The sequence below is a fragment of the Canis aureus genome, chromosome 23, assembly GCF_053574225.1.
Source record: "Canis aureus isolate CA01 chromosome 23, VMU_Caureus_v.1.0, whole genome shotgun sequence".
NCBI lineage: Eukaryota > Metazoa > Chordata > Mammalia > Carnivora > Canidae > Canis > Canis aureus.
Genome location: NC_135633.1, coordinates 11,366,122 through 11,384,160, shown reverse-complemented (window position 1 = coordinate 11,384,160; position 18,039 = coordinate 11,366,122). Strand labels below are relative to the sequence as shown.

Genomic DNA, 18,039 nt, shown 5'->3' with positions numbered 1-18,039 from the left:
TTTTTCAATATTTATCCTTTGGTATTTGGATCTTTTTTTTACTTTGTGAGTGGATTAATGATTATTTGAGGGTACTGAGCAAAAGCAGATTTACACATGTAGCTAAGAATTTGGTGATGAAATTAATTGGTACAAAGAAAACCAAGCCACCAGTGTGAAAATTATCAACACCAGAAAACAAAAAATTGTTGAACTGAAATTTAAATTTAGCATACCATATGGCCCAGCTATGAGTATTTATATTGTCATAGTAATATAAAAACTGACTAGTGATCTATACAAAAATTATGCTATCCTGTGAAGCTAGGGTAAGGGTAAGTGTATGTCTATTGGAAAGGCACAGTGGGGAGCAAGAGACTTCAATCCTTATTTTCCACAGTAGAATGCCTATACATAGCTAAAAGTCAAGAGCGGTGTATCTTATTTGGAAATACAGAAATAAATTGGGAAAACCACTGAAAGAATTGAAAGTAGCTGCCTCAAAGAGACAGAAACCAGGACTAGGGATGGATGGGAATCATACTTAAATCCTTAAACTATGTGCATATATTAATTAAAAAAAAAAACACCTTTAAGAATAAGGGGTTTACTAAAACTACCATTCTCATTTTTGGGCAGGGCACATCAGAAGTGCCTGACAGACTTCTTCACACACACGGACCTGCTGTATTGGAATAGGGATGTAGTAGGGACTATCCAGGCTATACAAAATCTCCCCAGGTGGTCCTGATGCCTCTTTCCTGCCAATACCCTCCAAACCATTGATGGCTTTCACAGGCCTCCAAGATTAAATCCAAACTCTTTTAGCAAGAAATACAGGCTCATATGGGCTAAACCCTTAGCTTTCCTAGCCTCCCCTATTTCTGCTTTTTCCTGCTTTTACCTCCCCTAGCCTGCCCGTATTGACTTCAGTTCCTAGGAGCTGTGGCATATAAGAGAAAATAGCTAACTTACCATGAGTAGTTTCTCTCTGACCATGCTGTCTCCTCTGCGGGATCCCTCTTCGACTAGACTATCTTCTAAGTGTTGAGGTACCATTTATGTGCTGACTGGTCCCAACCAGACCTCAAACCTCTACACCATAACCTATATCCAACTGTCTACCTGACATCTCCCCTTGGATAACTAATAAGCTTCTCAAACTTACTGTGCAAAACGGGAACACTGTTTCCACCCCCGCCCTGCACCACCCCCTCCCCAGATGCCCCTGTCCCATCTTGCCCCTAGGTGTTCCCTGTCTCAGCAACTACCTGGTTGTTCAAGTCAAAACTCTTAGGGATCATCCCTGTTCCTCCCTTTCTCTCATCCAGAGCGTCCAACTCATTGACAAGCTTTGCTGTTTCCACCTCCAAAATGTACCTCAAATCTTTCTATGTCCACTGTTACATCCTGGACTATTGTAGCAGTATCTTCTCTGGGCTCTTCTTCCTCAATTATTAACCAGATAACCTCCCCTACTTGCTTAAAACCTTCCAGTGGTTTCCCCTGTTGCTTTTTCAAATAATATCTAAATTGTTTTACCTTGGAGTAGGAGACCTGCATGATTTAATGCCTGCCAGCTTTCCAACCTCATTCAGCACTGAAGGCACTTAGAATCACCTCCCAGGGGGATCTACCTAGCCCAGCACCAAGAATAGAAACTTTCCTCCTCTGTGTAGCTTTCTGTTTTCAGTAAGACACAAAATTTGAACAAATGGAATTGACACCTGGTCAGTCCTAGATGGGAATGGGAAGTTATCTTAGCTATGACACCAAAGGCTTTCCTTTGCCCAGTCTGTCCCATAACAATGTCTACCAATTCCTTGGAGGATTTTCATTGTAATTTCTCCACCATCTACCATCACAAGTGCCCAACCAAGACCAGATTAAAGAGGTTACACAACCTACACATGCACAGCATAACCACACACCTAGAAAGAGGCTGAGGCTATTCCCTTAGGAGCACTGCTGCCTCCACAGCCCACAGGGAGAAAGTCTGGGCCCCACCAACACGGAGATGATATGTGGCTCTTTAGAACATGTTGATCAGGCAAGTAAGTCTGTGGCAGACTTGGCCTGAGCTCTGGCACAACCACAGCAGCCCCTCAAGTCCCCAGGGAACTTTCTGAAAGCACCAGGGCCTTCGCTATTGCTTCTTCAGTCAGTGGGGTTTGTTTTAGAAGCCCGAGGATGATGAAACGATATACTGTCTTCCTAAGGAGGACAAAACACAGCGGCTTCTGGAGAAAATGGGGAAGCCGGTGACCCTGAATTTTTCACATTCAGAAAAGCGCCTTTATTAATCTAAAATTACAATAAAATACAAACAGTGCTTTGCAAATAGCCAAAACTGCATGCCCTCTAAAATAATTAAAAACTGCTTCTTGAAGGAATAGGTATGATAAAGCTTACTGTCAACAGCGCCTAAGCACTTCTCTGTGTGCCTGGAATTGAAAATGGATCTGTATTTACTCTAGTTTCCACAAATATTTCCTGGATGCAGGGAAGTAGCAGAGTAAGAAGAGAAGATCAGTTACTCTCTATATACTGACTGTCTGAAGGTGCAGTCACTGGGGACCCAGGAACCCCCTGATGTAATCTCCTACAGGCTTGGCGGGTTCACAGTCCCGGGTCCACACTCTGGCTTCACCACGACTGTGTGCCCTGGCCACGTTCCTTCACGTCTCCACACCCCTGTCTCTTTGTCTCTAAATTGGGGATATCACCCCCTCCTTGCAGGGTTGTTACAGGAATTTACAGGGCTAATGGAGGTGGAGAGTGTAAAGCCAGCATTTCCCCAGCACGTGCTGGGGAAATGATAGTGACTATTATTACATTACTATGCTCATTAGTAGCAGCCATTCCGAGTCTATTACTGACCTCCTGCCGTCCCCCTTCTGGGTTTTTGCCCAGTGCTCCACCTGGGCCAGGCTGCTTTTCCTCTGGCTGTGCTTTTCAAGGTTGTTCCTGGGAGGAAAGGCCCGTTGATACCCGCCGGTCCCGTTCTGCTCTACTGGGCCATATGTGGTGGGCAGCACCCCATTCTTCTCTGCCCGCTGGGGCTGTGCTTGTTGGCCTCTCAGGCCACCAGGTAAATCCACGAACAAGGCATCCTCCTCAGTTGGCGAGTAAGGGGACCTGGCCTTGCTCCTGTCCCGCTTGCCCTCCAGTGGTTCCCTCTGGGACCGGTACCGTTCTTCCTCTTGCTCTCGCCTCTCAAAGCCAAAGGAATCCTCGTGACTGCGATGAGAACAGTCCCTCGTATGTCCAGATCCCACGCGGCCACACTCTCGACAGGATTCTGCATGATTGGCCTGAGGGACGGCCTGCCGCTCCACCTTCTCCACGTCTCTGCAACAACAGAGGCATATTCAGCCCATTCCAGACAGCACCGCTGGCAGCCAAGACTCCCCGAAGAACATACTGTATGCTCAAATTTCTTCCAGGCCTTTGTAAGGGCTGCTCCCTCTGCCTGGAATATCTTTCATAGCTAGTCCCTCATTCTTCCTGCCTGACTTCTACTCATTGAGGACCTGGCCTACATGTCACCTCCTCTAGGAAGCCATTCCAGTCACCTATTCCCAGCCTAGACTGGGACTTTAGCTGACTCCACCGTCACACTAACCACACTGGACCATAATTGTATGTTTATTCATCTGACACACAAGTAGACTATGAGTTCCCTCAGGCCAGAGACCCATCTGGCCAATTACAATAGGCCTATTAAATAACTTCCATACAATGACTGGTGTAGAGTAGGTGCTTTATAAATACTACTGAATGAATAAATGATACATGTGACAATCTCATGTTTTTCTCTTTTGCTCTTTGTCCATCTGTCTGTCTGAGACAACCCAGCTTAGATAGAAGGCTCCCAAACCCAGGGTCTCTCCCACTGGCATCAAACACAGCCCAAAGGACAACTGGCGCATAATTAACATTCTCTGAAGATGATGAGTAGAGAACAGGCACAGTAACCTCTTCATATGACCTCTTACCTAGTGCTCAAACAGGAACCCACAAGAACAATGGCCTAACAACAATCCTCTGAGGTATCACTAGTCGGATTTTAGAGATAAAGAAACTAAGGCACAGAGAAGATAAATGATTTGCCCAAGACCATAGTGCTAGGAAAGAGCAGAGCCAGGGCTAATACCAGCCAGCACTCCCACGTGCTCCCCACTGCCTCTCCATATGTGTGCCCATGGCCTCCACACATGCAGACCTAGAAACTGTGAAGAAGAATGGGATGGGGACCATAGTTCAGGATGTGAACAGAGGCTAGAGGATGAACTTCTGTGAGCATCAAGAAGGACTCCTCTTTCATGGCCTGTCTCCTATTGTAAGCTGCCCTTCTACCCCTCTTCCATGGGGCAGGATCTAGTTATGTCTATATCCCCAGGACTTGGTGCCAGAGACAAAGCAGCAGCTCCACAGGCTTTGCAAAAATAGATTGGGGAAGAAAAGAACACACTGTAGCCCAGTCTAGAAAGACCAGAAAATTACTAAGGATGCTTGGCTGGAGCAGCCAGTCTCCTTGGTAAAAGGTCCTGGCCTTGAGATCCATCATTCCTCAAATGGCCAAGCCAGAGGGCTCTCCATTTCAACATAAAAGCATACAATGGAAATGCTGCTGCATTTTACATCTTGGTGGCCAGACCCCAGACCCCAAGCCGCCTTTGCAACAACCTAAAAACCTCAGCTACCAACAGTCAGTACAGACTTAGGGCAGGCAGGATCAATCCAGTCTGAGAGATAGTTAAAATGTCAATGTAAAGTAGCAATCTAACCCGTAACTAAGAAAAGCAATCTAACCTGTAACTAAGAAAAGCAATCTCGCACCTCACTGTCAATGTACTCTCCTGACTTTTCCCTGAAGACCCAAAGCTTTATTAAAAAAAAAAAAAATCAATTTTAGCATTTCAATTTTCATTAGGGACCACCTCTCCCTACTCCCAATCCATATGGTTTGGATGCTGCTGTTTGGACCCTAGTCCCTGTCCATCTGAGGCTCCAAGTTTCAGTGATTACTTTGAGAGTTGACACATCACCTATTCCAAGTAAGTCAGTTGGTTAGAGCTGGCTAGACCAACCAGGCTTTGGTTAGAGCTGGTCTTGAACTGCTGTAACTATATGGGAATCAGCTATCTGAGAATGAAACCAACAACCGAGGCACCTGGGTGGCTCAGTTGGTTAAGCATCTGCCTTCAGCTCGGGTCATGATCCTGGGGTCCTGGAATTGAGCCCCGATTGGGCTCTCTGCTCAATGAGGAGTTGCTTCTCCCTCTGCCCTTCCCTCCTGCTCTTTCTCTCAAATAAATAAATGAAATCTTAAAAAAAAACAAAAAAGTCAACACCAAGAAAAGCAGATGGAGAAACACAGAATCCTTAACACTTGGCCTGAGCTCTGAGATTTAGCCATATCTAAACCAAATATATCCCTGGACTTTTTGGTTGTGAACCAATAAACTTTCTTTCTCACTTAAGCTAGTTTGAGTTTGGTCTAAGTCTTTGTGGAAGGAGTCCTATCATATCATTTTATAATGACATATTTAGATTATTATTTCTGAGAGCCCTTTCATTCCTAATGTTCAGTTGGTCTGTAAGCTCCAGTAGTGGGAATATATAGGAAATATTCAGGGGCTACACTTTAACAAAAACCATTTTTTACTATATGTTCATTAAGGGACAACTCTTTTTCCATAGAGTACATTATAGGTTTTAACTTTGTCCTTTCTTCCTTTAATCCTCCATAACTGCATCAGTATAACCTCAACTGGTAGCCTTCAGGTTCTCTGACTTGGCCTTTATCTTCCTTAATGTTTCTCAAACTCAGGAAACCACCCATGGGGGCTGTGCTAAGGCTGCTACCTACAGGTCTAGAGCTCTGGCTGTCCTCTGGGTCACACCCCAGCCAAGTCACCAAAGCTTGATAACCTGGTTTATACTCCAATTGTGAGACCTAAGTGACTGTACTTCCTTTTTTATTCCCACCCCAAAGATAAATAGCGCTTGGTCACAAAACCAGGTTATGAAACAAACATGCCACCTACATATATGACATTAGAACTAAAAGGAAAAGGGAGTTTCCTCAACTCCAGAAACCAAGGAGTGTGTGTTCATAAGATGCCTCAGCCCAACCAACTGTAATGGGGATTTTCCTTTCTTTACCAATCAACCTCCATGTATTTAGTGAACAACCATCTATCCCCACTGGGGCAGATATTTGGAGGTATAAGAAAGTAGCAGAGAAAACAGTCTCTGACTTCAAAGCCAGATAACCCTAAAGCCCGATGTAATCACAGTTACCACATTTAATACTGTTCTCATTAACTGACCCCCAAAAAAGTGGAGGATTCCAAGCTTTTCTAACCATGGAGCTTATAACTATAAATCTTAGTCTTTACTATGTGTGTACATAGGATGTACACACCTTCACATATGCCGGTACATCATGACAATAAAGTTGATAGAAAATGACCAATGCTTTTCTCAGATTACCACCATTTACTGCAAAATAAACCTTAAGAGGTGGCTAAAAGAATGGCAGTCTGTTTGCCAGCTGGCAGCCTTCTAGGCCCTCAAACTTGGGATTATAAACAGCTCTTGGTCTCTGACTGCTGGGACTTCTATAAGATGCCTTTGTGCCCAAAATACTCAGGCTATGGCTGTAGGTAAGAAAGATAAAGATGATGTCCTCTACTCACCCACCTTAATTGACATAAACAGTTAACTTACTAAGATACAGGATTTAAGGCAACAATGTTTTCTGGTCTTCCCCATCTCCCTGCATTCCTTACAACTTAACACACAACTTCCCAAATCAGGAACCTGTCACAAAATAGATTTGCAATGCTCGATTTAGCACAATGGTGGGAAAGAATAAAGCACACTTCAGCTCTCAATGACTTTGTCATTCAGAGAAGTTGGCCATGCAAGGCACACATGTTTAGTTAAGATGACACAAGTCTTTCCAGTGCAAGTCACTACTATCATTGTGAGGAGCTGGACTTAGTGACTGTTCAAAATCACAGGGAATGGGGGCACCTGGGTGGCTCAGTGGTTGAGCATCTGTCTTTGGCTCACGTAGTGATCTCAGGGTCCTGGGATAGAGCCCAGCATCAGGCTCCCCACAGGGAGCCTGTTTCTCCCTCTACCTATGTCTCTGCCTCTCTCTGTCTCTCAGAAATAAATAAATACATCTTTAAAAAAAAATCACAGGGCATTCCTGGCATTTGATGACCATTTTGGCCAAATGTGTCAAACCCAGTGGGCATAGGGTTTAAAGCCAGTCAGACCTGGATTCAAGGGATAGTTCCACCCAATACAAGCTGAGTGACCTTGAGCATGTCTCTGACTTCTCTGGTTTCAGGTTTCTTATCTGCAAAATGGGGACAGGACCCCTCGCTTTATTAGGCTGTTGTGAGGACTAAAGGAGACAGTGCACAGAAAAAAGCACAGCACAGTACCTGGCACACTGTGTGCCCTCAAATACAGATGCATTGACTACCCAATATCTATTCTCTCCCTCTCCCTTGACCCAATTTTTTCTAAGTAACAATGTATCCAGCAAAAAGTCACATTTCCAATCTCCCTTGGAGCTAAAGGTGATCATGTGACTTAGATTTGGCCAATAAAATGTTAAGATGTACACAGAAATTGCTAGGTGGGTCTTCCAGGGAAGTCTTTAAAAGAAGTCACACTGGGACGCCGGAGTGGCTCAGCAGTGGAGCATCTGCCTTTGGCTCAGGGCGTGATCCCTGGGTGCCGGAATCGAGTCCCACATCGGGCTCCCTGCATGGAGCCTGCTTCTCCCTCTGCCTCTGTCTGTCTCTCTGTGTGTCTCTCATGAATAAATAAATAAATCTTAAAAAGAAAAAAAAAAAAAGAAGTCACACTTAGCTGGCTTAGCTAACCCTTCCTTTATTCCTGCCTGGAATTTAGATTTCACTCCGGATTGTAAGGAAACAAAAATAAGGATTAAAGCCACCTGCTTAAAACTGGGTAGAAAATGAGCAAGAACCCAGATCCCCTGATGGAGCTGCTATACCAGACTGGACTAACTATGGATTCCTGGATTCCTCTTCTGTGAGAAAATTAAAACTCAATTTGATGATGCAACCCTAAGTTGCACTGTTCTTTTACTAGCAACCAAACACAATCCCTGTTACAAGGGGCTAAGCATTATTAGCAGGGATTGGGTCCCTCCATTTTTAGCACATCACAGCAATGCTCTGCATCTGCTTAGAGCAAAGTCTGGCTTCCTCCTGCAAGTGGGAAAAGCACTCACCTCACACCGGAGATATTTCTCTCTTCTTCCTTTTCCTCACAAGAACTTGGAAGTTAACAGATCATACCAAGCACTGATTATGTTTTTATTCTGTGTCTAAATCCTTGATCTCACCAGGAAATAAGAACCACTATTTCCCTCTGTCTTAATGCTAAACACATGAACACACCATACACATTAAATCTCATTCAAAGACTTGGGTGGGGAGAGGAATAATTCTTGTAGGGCTTTGGTTGGACTTTGGTCCAGCAGTAGATACGGCCCTCCTATTACAATCCTACTAGAGGATCCCTCCCTACTCTCCACACCTAAACCACCAAACTAGGAACCCAGAAACAAGGGCCAGCCCACCGAGATTCTTAGAGAGTGTAGTCTGAAGCAGATCAGGTAACCAGCTCAGCCTATGTTGATAGACACTGAGTCCTGAGCACTGACCCCAGGCTCAGGAGGACGGTGGCCTCCAAAGTCAGAATTGACCCTAAGCACAGTCCGTAGACTTGTACAAAAGGTTGAAAAGAGCCCTGAAGTATCTTGGGAGCCTATGGCACACTTGCTCACTTGAATTAGTTCCTAGCATTTGAGGAAGGAAATGGTTGGAGAGAAATAGAGACAGGAGTTTGTTTCTTCTTTCCCCCAGAGTTAAATAGGGCAGTCCTCCTGGGAGTGGGGCAGGTATCTGGCTCCCTTTCATGCTCTGCTCTAAATTAACAATAGAGGGGCTGACTGCTCTGACAACACACTCTCCAGTTCTCCAGACTGTCCTCCTCCAAAGAAGAGTGAGGCTAAAGAATAAACGAAACACCAGATGGCCAGGCTGAGGTCCCTCCTGCCTCAGAGAATAGCTACTGGCAAAGTCCCTTGTGAAGTTTTAAGGACTGACAAACCAAATAAAGGAGGTCTGGTCACTCCAGGTCTTGTTCATTACCTGCCTAGAGAATCCTTCCCTCTTCTTTCTATCAGGTAAGTCAAGCTCAACTGTCACAGTTCATCTCAACCCAGTCTGGAGTTCTGGCCAAGTGTGCTTACTTCCCATCTCTGTATGGCAGTCACGGTTCTGGGTCATTCATTTTTTTTGTGGCCAATGCTTAGTTGTTATTACCATATGCTGGGTCCTACTATGTGCCAGGAACTTGACACAGATCCTCTCTAATCCCTATAACAATCCTGCAAGATCAGTAGTGTTAAACCCAAAGAGGCTGAGGGTACTGGTAAGTACCAGATTACCTACAATAAATTGTCTCTATTGAAGACTAGAAACTGTGGAAGCAACAGTCATCACTGAGCACTCACTAAATGCAAAACCCTGAGCTAATAAGCAAGTAAAATATATTATCTCTCTTTTTTTTTAAAGATTTTATTTATTTATTCATGAGACACACACACACACACAGAGAGAGAGAGAGAGATGCAGAGACACAGGTAGAGGGAGAAGCAGGCTCTGTGCTGGGAGCCTGATGTGGGACTCGATCCCAGAACCCCGGGACCATGCCCTGGGCCGAAGGCAGGCGCCAAACCACTGAGCCACCCAGGTGTCCCTATTTTCTCCTCTTATCATATATAATCCTCCAAGGCTAGTGATATTATTAATCCTTAATTACAGGCAATAAAAGTGAAGCTCCAAGAGGTTATCCAACATGCCTGAATCCTGCAACCAGTGACATAAGCAGAATTCAAACTCCATCTGATTTGATTCCAAAGCCCTGCACCTGGTTGAAAACATCTCCATAAATTATTTCTGCTCAGGGCCCAAGGGGCTTGTCCAACCTCAGGTGTTCCTGCTACACTTTACTCAAAATGCTCTGGGTTTGGAAGACCAAATATTTAGTTCTCTGAAGACAGTGCAGATAGCCAGCAATGTATGGGCCATTTCTGAGCAGGATGATTCCCCACGTACTGATCCCACAACACTGATTAGCTTGTTCTGAGATGTCCCAAATCATTATTTTTAAAAAATATTTTATTTATTCGTGAGAGACAGAAAGAGGCACAGACATAGGAAGAGGGAGAAGCTCCCCATGGGGAGCCTGACACGGAACTCAATCCCAGGACCAAAGGCAGATGCTCAACCACTAAGCCACCCAGATGCCCCCCAAATCCTTATTTGAATTTCTTATAGGTAGAAGTTTTATAGCTGTTTTGTTCATCCATCCATCCACTAACCCGGCCAGCCAGCCAACCATCCATCCACACATCCATTAACTGACTGCTTACTATGTGTCAAACACTGTTCCATTTTCAAGGAGTTTATAGACTAGTAGGGGTGACAGTGAGAAAGCAGGCCAACAGAATGTGAAAGTCCTGTGCAAAAGGAATGACTGGCTGGGGCAATCTAACACACTGAAGTGTCAGGGAAAGAGGGAATAACATCGAGGGTAAGGCCTAAAGGATGCACTCTATTTTCCTGATAAGGGTGAAGGCTGGGGGAGCAGATGAGCAAGGCCCCGATGGATCCTGGTGCCTAATGAGATGGACCTCCATCTCTTACCCAGATCCCATCATACTCTATTCTCCTCCTTGTTCTCTTAGATGCAGCCACACTCCTCCGCTTTCTGTTTCTTGAATAAACCAAGCTCATTCGTGTCTCAGGGTGTTTGTAAATGCCGTTCCTTTGGCTTAAAGCACTCTGCCTCAGTTTTGCATCTGTAACATTCATATATCAATCAGGCCTCACCTCCATATCTTCCCTGCCCCCTTGTCCCTCCCATCCCATCACCCAATTTTACTGCCTTCATGCATGGATTATGATAGATTATCATCTTGTTGTTTACCTATTTATGGTCTGTCTCCACCATCCCTACCCAACAATGCATGAGACTTTGCCTCTTTGTTTGAACACTGCTGTATTTCTCAGCATCTTTAACAGTGTCTGATGCACAATATACCCTCAATAAATATTTGTAGAATAAAAGACTAAACAGATGAATGCATGTACAAATGCACTCAATTCAAGAAGTACAGTATGGTTAGGACACAGAGAATAGGGAATGGCAAGACATGAAAAGTGTCATAGGGACCAGACCCATGCAGTGCTCAAAATCCCTGAGGAAATTGGTTTTTACTCCAAAGGTGATTAGACTGTAAGTTCCTTCAGTCCAAAGATAGGACTTCAATTACAGAGAGACCAGAGAGGCTTAGAAAAAAAGGTAAGTTGTTGGGGATCCCTGGGTGGCTCAGCGGCTTAGTGCCTGCCTTCAGCCCAGGGAGTTATCCTGGAGACCTGGGATTGAGTCCCATGTCAGGCTCCCTGCGTGGAGCTTGCTTCACCCTCTATCTGTATCTCTGCTTCTCTCACTCTCTCTCTCTCTCTTGCTCTCTCTCTCTCATGAATAAATAAATAAAATCTTAAAAAAAAAAAAAAAGATAAGTTGTCTTCTGATAGGCCCTCCTATCTGAGCTGCTTGGCAGTTTTGTGAGCTGTAAAGGCAAGCTGACCTCCTTGCTTAGTGCTTTAACTTGTTGGAGAAGATATCCTTAGACAAAAGATAAAAAGAAGTCCAATGTGAGGGAGTTGGGAAGACAGATTTCAAGACAGTCCAAAATCTGGCAAGTGGAAGAACATGGAAATGGGGGGAAGAAATTATGAACAGATGGAGCTAGAGAGCAGGCTTTGGCACCACTGCTCAGTGCCCCTTTACAGAGTATGGGGTGGGATCTCAAGAATACATAAATGCATTTCCATCAAGAGACTCCTAAGCCTGTATAAGAAACGAGGGGATAAAGTTGGGAGTTGTAGCAAGGGAGCTCAGCTCTGCTCCTAGGTCAGAGGAATGTTGTGGGAAAAGGCTGGAAGAAGAAGGAAGTGAAGGGCAGAAGGAGGGGTGGTGCTGCAGGAGCCTGGGTAGAACAGAACCACAATTCTCACTGCTAGGGGATGAGCACATCCTGATAAGGGAGAGAGTGCAATTTGTTCATAGAAGACTCATCATCAATGTGATCCAGAGGATGAATGATGAAACTGGAAGGGTGTAAAGAAAAAAAAAGCCAATGACATTGTTACCGGAGGTGGCATATCTGATATAAAGTATCTTAGGCATTCTATTAAGTAAGCACTTGATACATTCACTTATTTAACTTAACACTTGTAATAGCCCTATGGACTAAGAAAAGTATACCGAATCTGTACAAGTGACTCACCTAGAAAGTAGTAGAGCTGAGATTTGAACCCACATCCATCTGACTTCTGACACTAAGTTCTGGGAAGAGAAGTTTAAGGTAAAAGAAACCAAGACAATACGAAGTGATGGGTGAATCAGCTGGCCTGGACATTTGTCATTTGTGCTTCCTTTATCCCATGCCAATGAGTCATTTCTCCTTCCTCTGCCCACAGCCCCAACATTTACTTGGGCATTCACCCCTACCTCACCCTCAGTTCTCAGAAGTGAAACATGTATCCTGGGCTTATGCCAGTCAGTGCATTCCCTGGCAACAGTTCACAGTTTAGGGTTTAAATGTGATCTAAGCCTGTCCAATCAGAATGGCTCTGGACAAGAGCTTCTGAGCACGACTGGCTCTTTTCCTGCTAGACTTTCATCAGAAGAGTCTAGGGCTACCGCAGCTACCTTGCCACCAGATCTTAGATTGGTCAGGGACCTCTACATGGAGTTGAAGAATGAATCCAAACCAGAGGTAGCTGGAGACAATGACTTCTAATATTGTCTGAGCCTTGAACCCACCTGTTTCTTTTTTTTTTTTTTTAAGATTTTATTTATTTATTCATGAGAGACACAGAGAGAGAGAGAGAGAGAGAGAGAGAGAGAGAGAGAGAGGCAGAGACGCAGGCAGAGAGAGAGGCAGGCTCCCTGCAGGGAGCCCGACGTGGGACTCGATCCCAGGTCTCCAGGATCAGGCCCTGGGCTGAAGGCAGCACTAAACTGCTGAGCCACCCGGGCTGCCCAAACCCACCTGTTTCTAAAGCTAAACGTATCCTGAACTTTTCAGTCAAGGGAACCAATGAATTCCTCCCTTCTTAAGAAAAATTTGCCTGCATTTTCTGCTACCTGCAATCAGGAGTCATACTATATATACCACATACACAAAGCATCCGCCCATGTGAATTAAGAATAGAAGCATCTGGTAAGAACCGAGTTGGGGACACACAGATATGCGACCACTGGGGCCCTCCACTTAACACAGATGGTTTTCCAATGCAGATCACCAAACTGGAGGAGAGGGAAGATTTAGTACTGCCTGATGAATAATTCTAACTAACCAAATGTCTGAACATCTTATTCTGGGGAAATAGAACATTTAATAAGTCTGGATTTGCTTAGCTGACTATTCTATTTCTCAGAAAGTTAAAGGGAAATGCTATCCTGCCTTTATTCTGACTCAAACGGTAAAACAAGTTGGGTTTTTGTTTTGTTTTTTAAGGAAGGAACCTACGGCAAACACGATTATGGGATTTTAAGAATTTATTAAGGGCATAAGAACAAATGTTAAAAGTTCAGAGAAAATCTAGGGACAATAGCCCGAGACCCTAAAAGGGAAGGAAACCAGCCCAACAGATAAGGGATGGAGCCCCTCCAGAACAGAATCTGATGGTTAATTCAAAAATCTTCAAGTAGAAAAAAGTTACAAAAATAGCCAAATTTCAGCTAGGCAAATTAATCCTGAACAATTCAAGGCAGGCATCACTTGCCAATCACAATACTTCTTCCCCATAATCCTGATTTCATTCTCAGGCTACCTTTGACCCAGTATCCTGGTCATTATGATGAACTGAGTAGAAATCGGACACAAGAAAGAACCCATTTGCCACTGCTGGTCCAAAGAAGCCAGTTTGATAACACAGGCAGCTCTCAGAGCTCAAGTTATAAAAGGACACGCACAAGAAATGGAAGGTGGGACACAAAATCAAGCACAGATGCACAGTGGAATGGGCCCACAGGAATGTGGCAGAAAGGGAAGAGTCTAGAAGGAGCTAAGCTTGGTTTTTTTGAAGCAAAGCAAAGCAAAAAACAAACTTTCTATTTTTCTAAAAATTAAAATTAAGGAGGGGACGGCTTTAAAAGAATGAGATGTAGGTATCTCTGCTTGGGGAAGATGATTCACATAAATAAAACTGAATTCTTTAACTTCTGGATTTAGTTCCACACCTTAATCAAGAAGAAAGATGAGAGAAAGTCCAGGACAAGGAGGAAGATGGGAAAGGCCCAGGAGTTAATTCCTCAGGGCCATAAAGGAACTCGGGAATGGGTTCAAGAAACCCCTCAGGTGATCTCTGAGGAATCAAAGAGAACAGGAAAAAGGCCAGAATATTAGAGACTGGCAAACAGCATCCTGAATTTCAAAAGAAGGGAACATCAGATTCCATTAGCCACAAGGCTGGACAGACTTCCATCAACCAAGAGGCTAAGCTGCATCCTACAATGGGCAGATTTCACAGCACACAGGAAAGAAAGCACCAAGAAAAGGCAAACAACTCAGGAAAAAAAAAAAAAAAAAAACAGGCAGAGGACACATACAGGCAGTTCACTGGGGAGGAAACAAGTAGCCAACAAACAGAAAAGATCCCTATCATCATGGACATACACATTGAAATAACCAGATACTATTCATCCACACAGCAGCTCAACAAAAAATTTTAAAGCTTGATAATATCAACTACTGGCAAAGATGTGGGAGATGAGGACTCTCACTAGTAGATTCCACAGCTTCCTTTAAAGGGCAATTTGGCATACTGATTAAAATTTAAAATGCGTTATATTTTGATACAGCAATTTGAAAGACATATGCAGAGGCTTGTAGAGGTTTTTCATTACAGGACTATTCATAATAGTAAAAGATGAGGAAAGATAAACCATCCAAGGTTTGGAGCATTATGGTCCTTATACAATACCAATACAACAGTCCAAAATAAAGTTGATCCACATACACTGATAAAGAAGGATTTTGGGGGGCCCCTGGGTGGCTCGGTCAGTTAAGTTTGCCTCTGGCTCAGGTCATGATCTCGGGGTCCTGGGACTGAGCCCCAAGTCAGGCTCCCTGCTCAGTGGGGAGTCTGCTTCTCTGTCTCCATTTGCTCCTCTCCCCGCTTGTGCTTTCTCTCTCACATAAAGTCTTTAAAAAAAAAAAAAAAAAAAAGGATTAAGGGCAGCCCGGGTGGCTCAGCGGTTTAGGGCCGCCTTCCGCCTAGGGCCTGATCCTGGAGACTGGGAATCGAGTCCTGCATCGGGCTCCCTGCATGGAGCCTGCTTTTTCCTCTGCCTGTGTCTCGGCCCTTCTCTCTCTCTCTCTTTCTCTCTCTCTCTCTCTCTCTCATGAATAAATATTTTTAAAAATAAAAAATAAAGGATTAAGATGTTATCATTCATGCTTTGAAAACACACAAAAGAAACTTACATATTTCTATATAAGTGTATATATGTATATAAATGAAGGGGATCTCTGAGTGGCTCAACGGTTTGGCGCCTGTCTCTGGCCCAGGGCGTGACTCTGGAGTCCCGGGATCGAGTTCCATGTCAGGCCTCTTGCATGGAGCCTGCTTCTCCCTCTGCCTGTGTGTGTCTCTGCCTCTCTCTCTTTCTCTCTGTCTCTCTCTCTCTCATGAATGAATGAATGAATGAATGAATAAATAAATAAAATAAATAAATAAATAAAATCTTTTTTAAAAAAGTGAAGATTACCCCAGAAAGGTGATTAAGCATATCTTTGCCCTTTTGCATTTTATTTTTTGAAGGATGAAAAGCAAAGACTAGGAAAGAGTGAGCATTAGGGACCAGCATGTGCATTAGAAGCAAGACATGCCAAATGCACCCAGTTTCCTTCTCCTGGGATGATGAAGGAAATGACAATGTCGCTATGAACAGAGTGCCCACAGGGCTAATGGCAGAGGCTTTCACATCATCATTGTGGACACAATAGAAAAATGCAAACTGGGGGATCCCTGGGTGGCTCAGCGGTTTGGTGCCTGCTTTTGGCCCAGGGCATGATCCTGGGGTCCTGGGATCAAGTCTCGCATCAGGCTCCCTGCATGGGGCCTGCTTCTCCCTCTGCCTGTGTCTTTGCCCACCCCACCCTCGCCATGAATAAATAAAATCTTTAAAAAAAAAGAAAGAAAAAGAAAAATGCAGGCTGGATGACAATGCTAGGAGGCAGAGTCAGATTTGACTGAACACCTGCAGTTACTGATTCAGAGTCCACGTGGGAACTTCCAAGACAATCATTAGTCTTGTCCTAACATATTCACTCATCCAGTAGTAGCTCGCTCACTCACTCACTCACCAGACATTTGACAGCTTACTCTGTGGCAGGTGTGCAGAAGATACAAAGACAATCCCTCCCTGAAGTCTAGGATACTGAAAAGCAGACAGAAGGTGAAAGAAAAAACAGCATGGAAAATGCTTGACTGAGGTATTACGGAAACTCCAAGGGGAGGACTAGACCCCAACCTGGCCCCTTGAAGGATGTCACTCTACACCAAAGGTCTGTTTCAAGAAAGATAGCATGAAACTAGGTAGTACCACTAATCCCAGAATACACATATACTGGAAGAGGCTGATAAGCTAAATAAAACACACCATGTGAAATCCATTTGTAGTCACCGAAAAATCCTGCCTTTAGGTTACTAGAGAAGAACCTTTTATTTTGAGGCCTCACTAAAAGACCACAGTCAAAGAGGCCTCTCAGCTGAGCAAGGTGTCCAGAGAGTGGAAAAATAGGCCCATGTCAGAAGAGGACTGGTCCAAGGCACACCCTGATTTTTCCAGGGCTACCCTACCTTCTCAGAGCCTCTGACTCCACTCATCGTCCTCCTGCACTATCTCTCAGGGAATCACCCACAGCCAACAGACTCAGGAATTTCAACATCCCTGACTATACCCTTGGTTTGCCCGTTTGAGGGAAGGGGCAGCTCCCTGGCTAGCCCCAGCAATGTGGTGGGCAGTCTGAGGCACGTTTTTCACTTTGCAAGATCTTTCTTGCCTGTCTCTTCTTCTTCCCCCATCTGGTGCCCCAAGGTTGTCTCTCCCACCACACATCAGAGGAGGACAAATGAGAAACACACACACACCAGGTTCCAAGGCTCTGTACTTCAGGCAGTTACTTCACCCTTCCAGGTCTTTGCATTTCTCTGGCCAATGAAAAGAGGATCAAGTAATTTCTGGGGGATCTTACTGTGCATGCATTCTCCTCCCAGAAGAATTCATCATTAAATAGGACTTTCAAAGAAAGGGCAGTGCTTAATACAAGTGAATGAATAGTGGAATTCGGGGCACCCAAGTGTTCTTATCTGGGTCCCCATCCTAGTGTGGGAAGTGCTCTGACAGAGACTCTGCACTGGGACTCACCTCTTCAGCGATGATCGAGACAGCACCTGTGCAGCCTGGTTCATGGCCCGGACCCACGCGTTCATGTCCTCCTGGGTGTCGGCACTGAAGTAGTAGGTCCTCATGCCTGACTGCTCAGCCTGAGAGCCCCCCATGGAGCTATTAGAGATGAGTGCTCGCATCCCCGTGTGCACAGCCTGTAAACACGAGGCGGAAACCCAGGTCAGGGAGGTCAGCACACATTTTACTTCCGGAAGTAACAAGCGGACAATGCTGCGGCCACGTTGTCCCCTCTTCCAGATTAAAAGCCTGAGCACCAGCCAACTTGTTCCCACACCCGGAAACCATCATGGCTGGATTTCCCCATTCCTGGTGCAGTCAGTCCCAGTGACAGCTGTGTCTGGTCCCCATGGTAAAAGCCCTGCAGCTGTACCTGTTCCTATTCATCTTACTCCTGCTTAGGGAGGGGCACCCAGGCAAGGCTTATGTGAGAGTTTTTCAAAA

General features: G+C 44.7%; 1 protein-coding gene across 15 annotated transcripts in view; it reads right to left on the bottom strand.

Moving 5' to 3' along the window:
• The window catches only part of PLEKHA7 (pleckstrin homology domain containing A7), a 219,175-nt gene that overhangs the window by 46,360 nt on the left and 154,776 nt on the right, over positions 1-18,039 (bottom strand). For all 15 annotated transcript variants that reach the window (XR_013361948.1, XM_077866328.1, XM_077866331.1 and 12 more), the window contains 2 exons: positions 17,557-17,732; positions 2,860-3,330 (listed from right to left, as the gene is read on the bottom strand). Coding sequence is in view for 14 of the 15 variants with exons in the window: in XM_077866328.1 (XP_077722454.1) it covers positions 2,860-3,330; positions 17,557-17,732 (647 nt within the window). In the remaining variant the exon portion in view is untranslated. The remainder of the gene's footprint in view (positions 1-2,859; positions 3,331-17,556; positions 17,733-18,039) is intronic.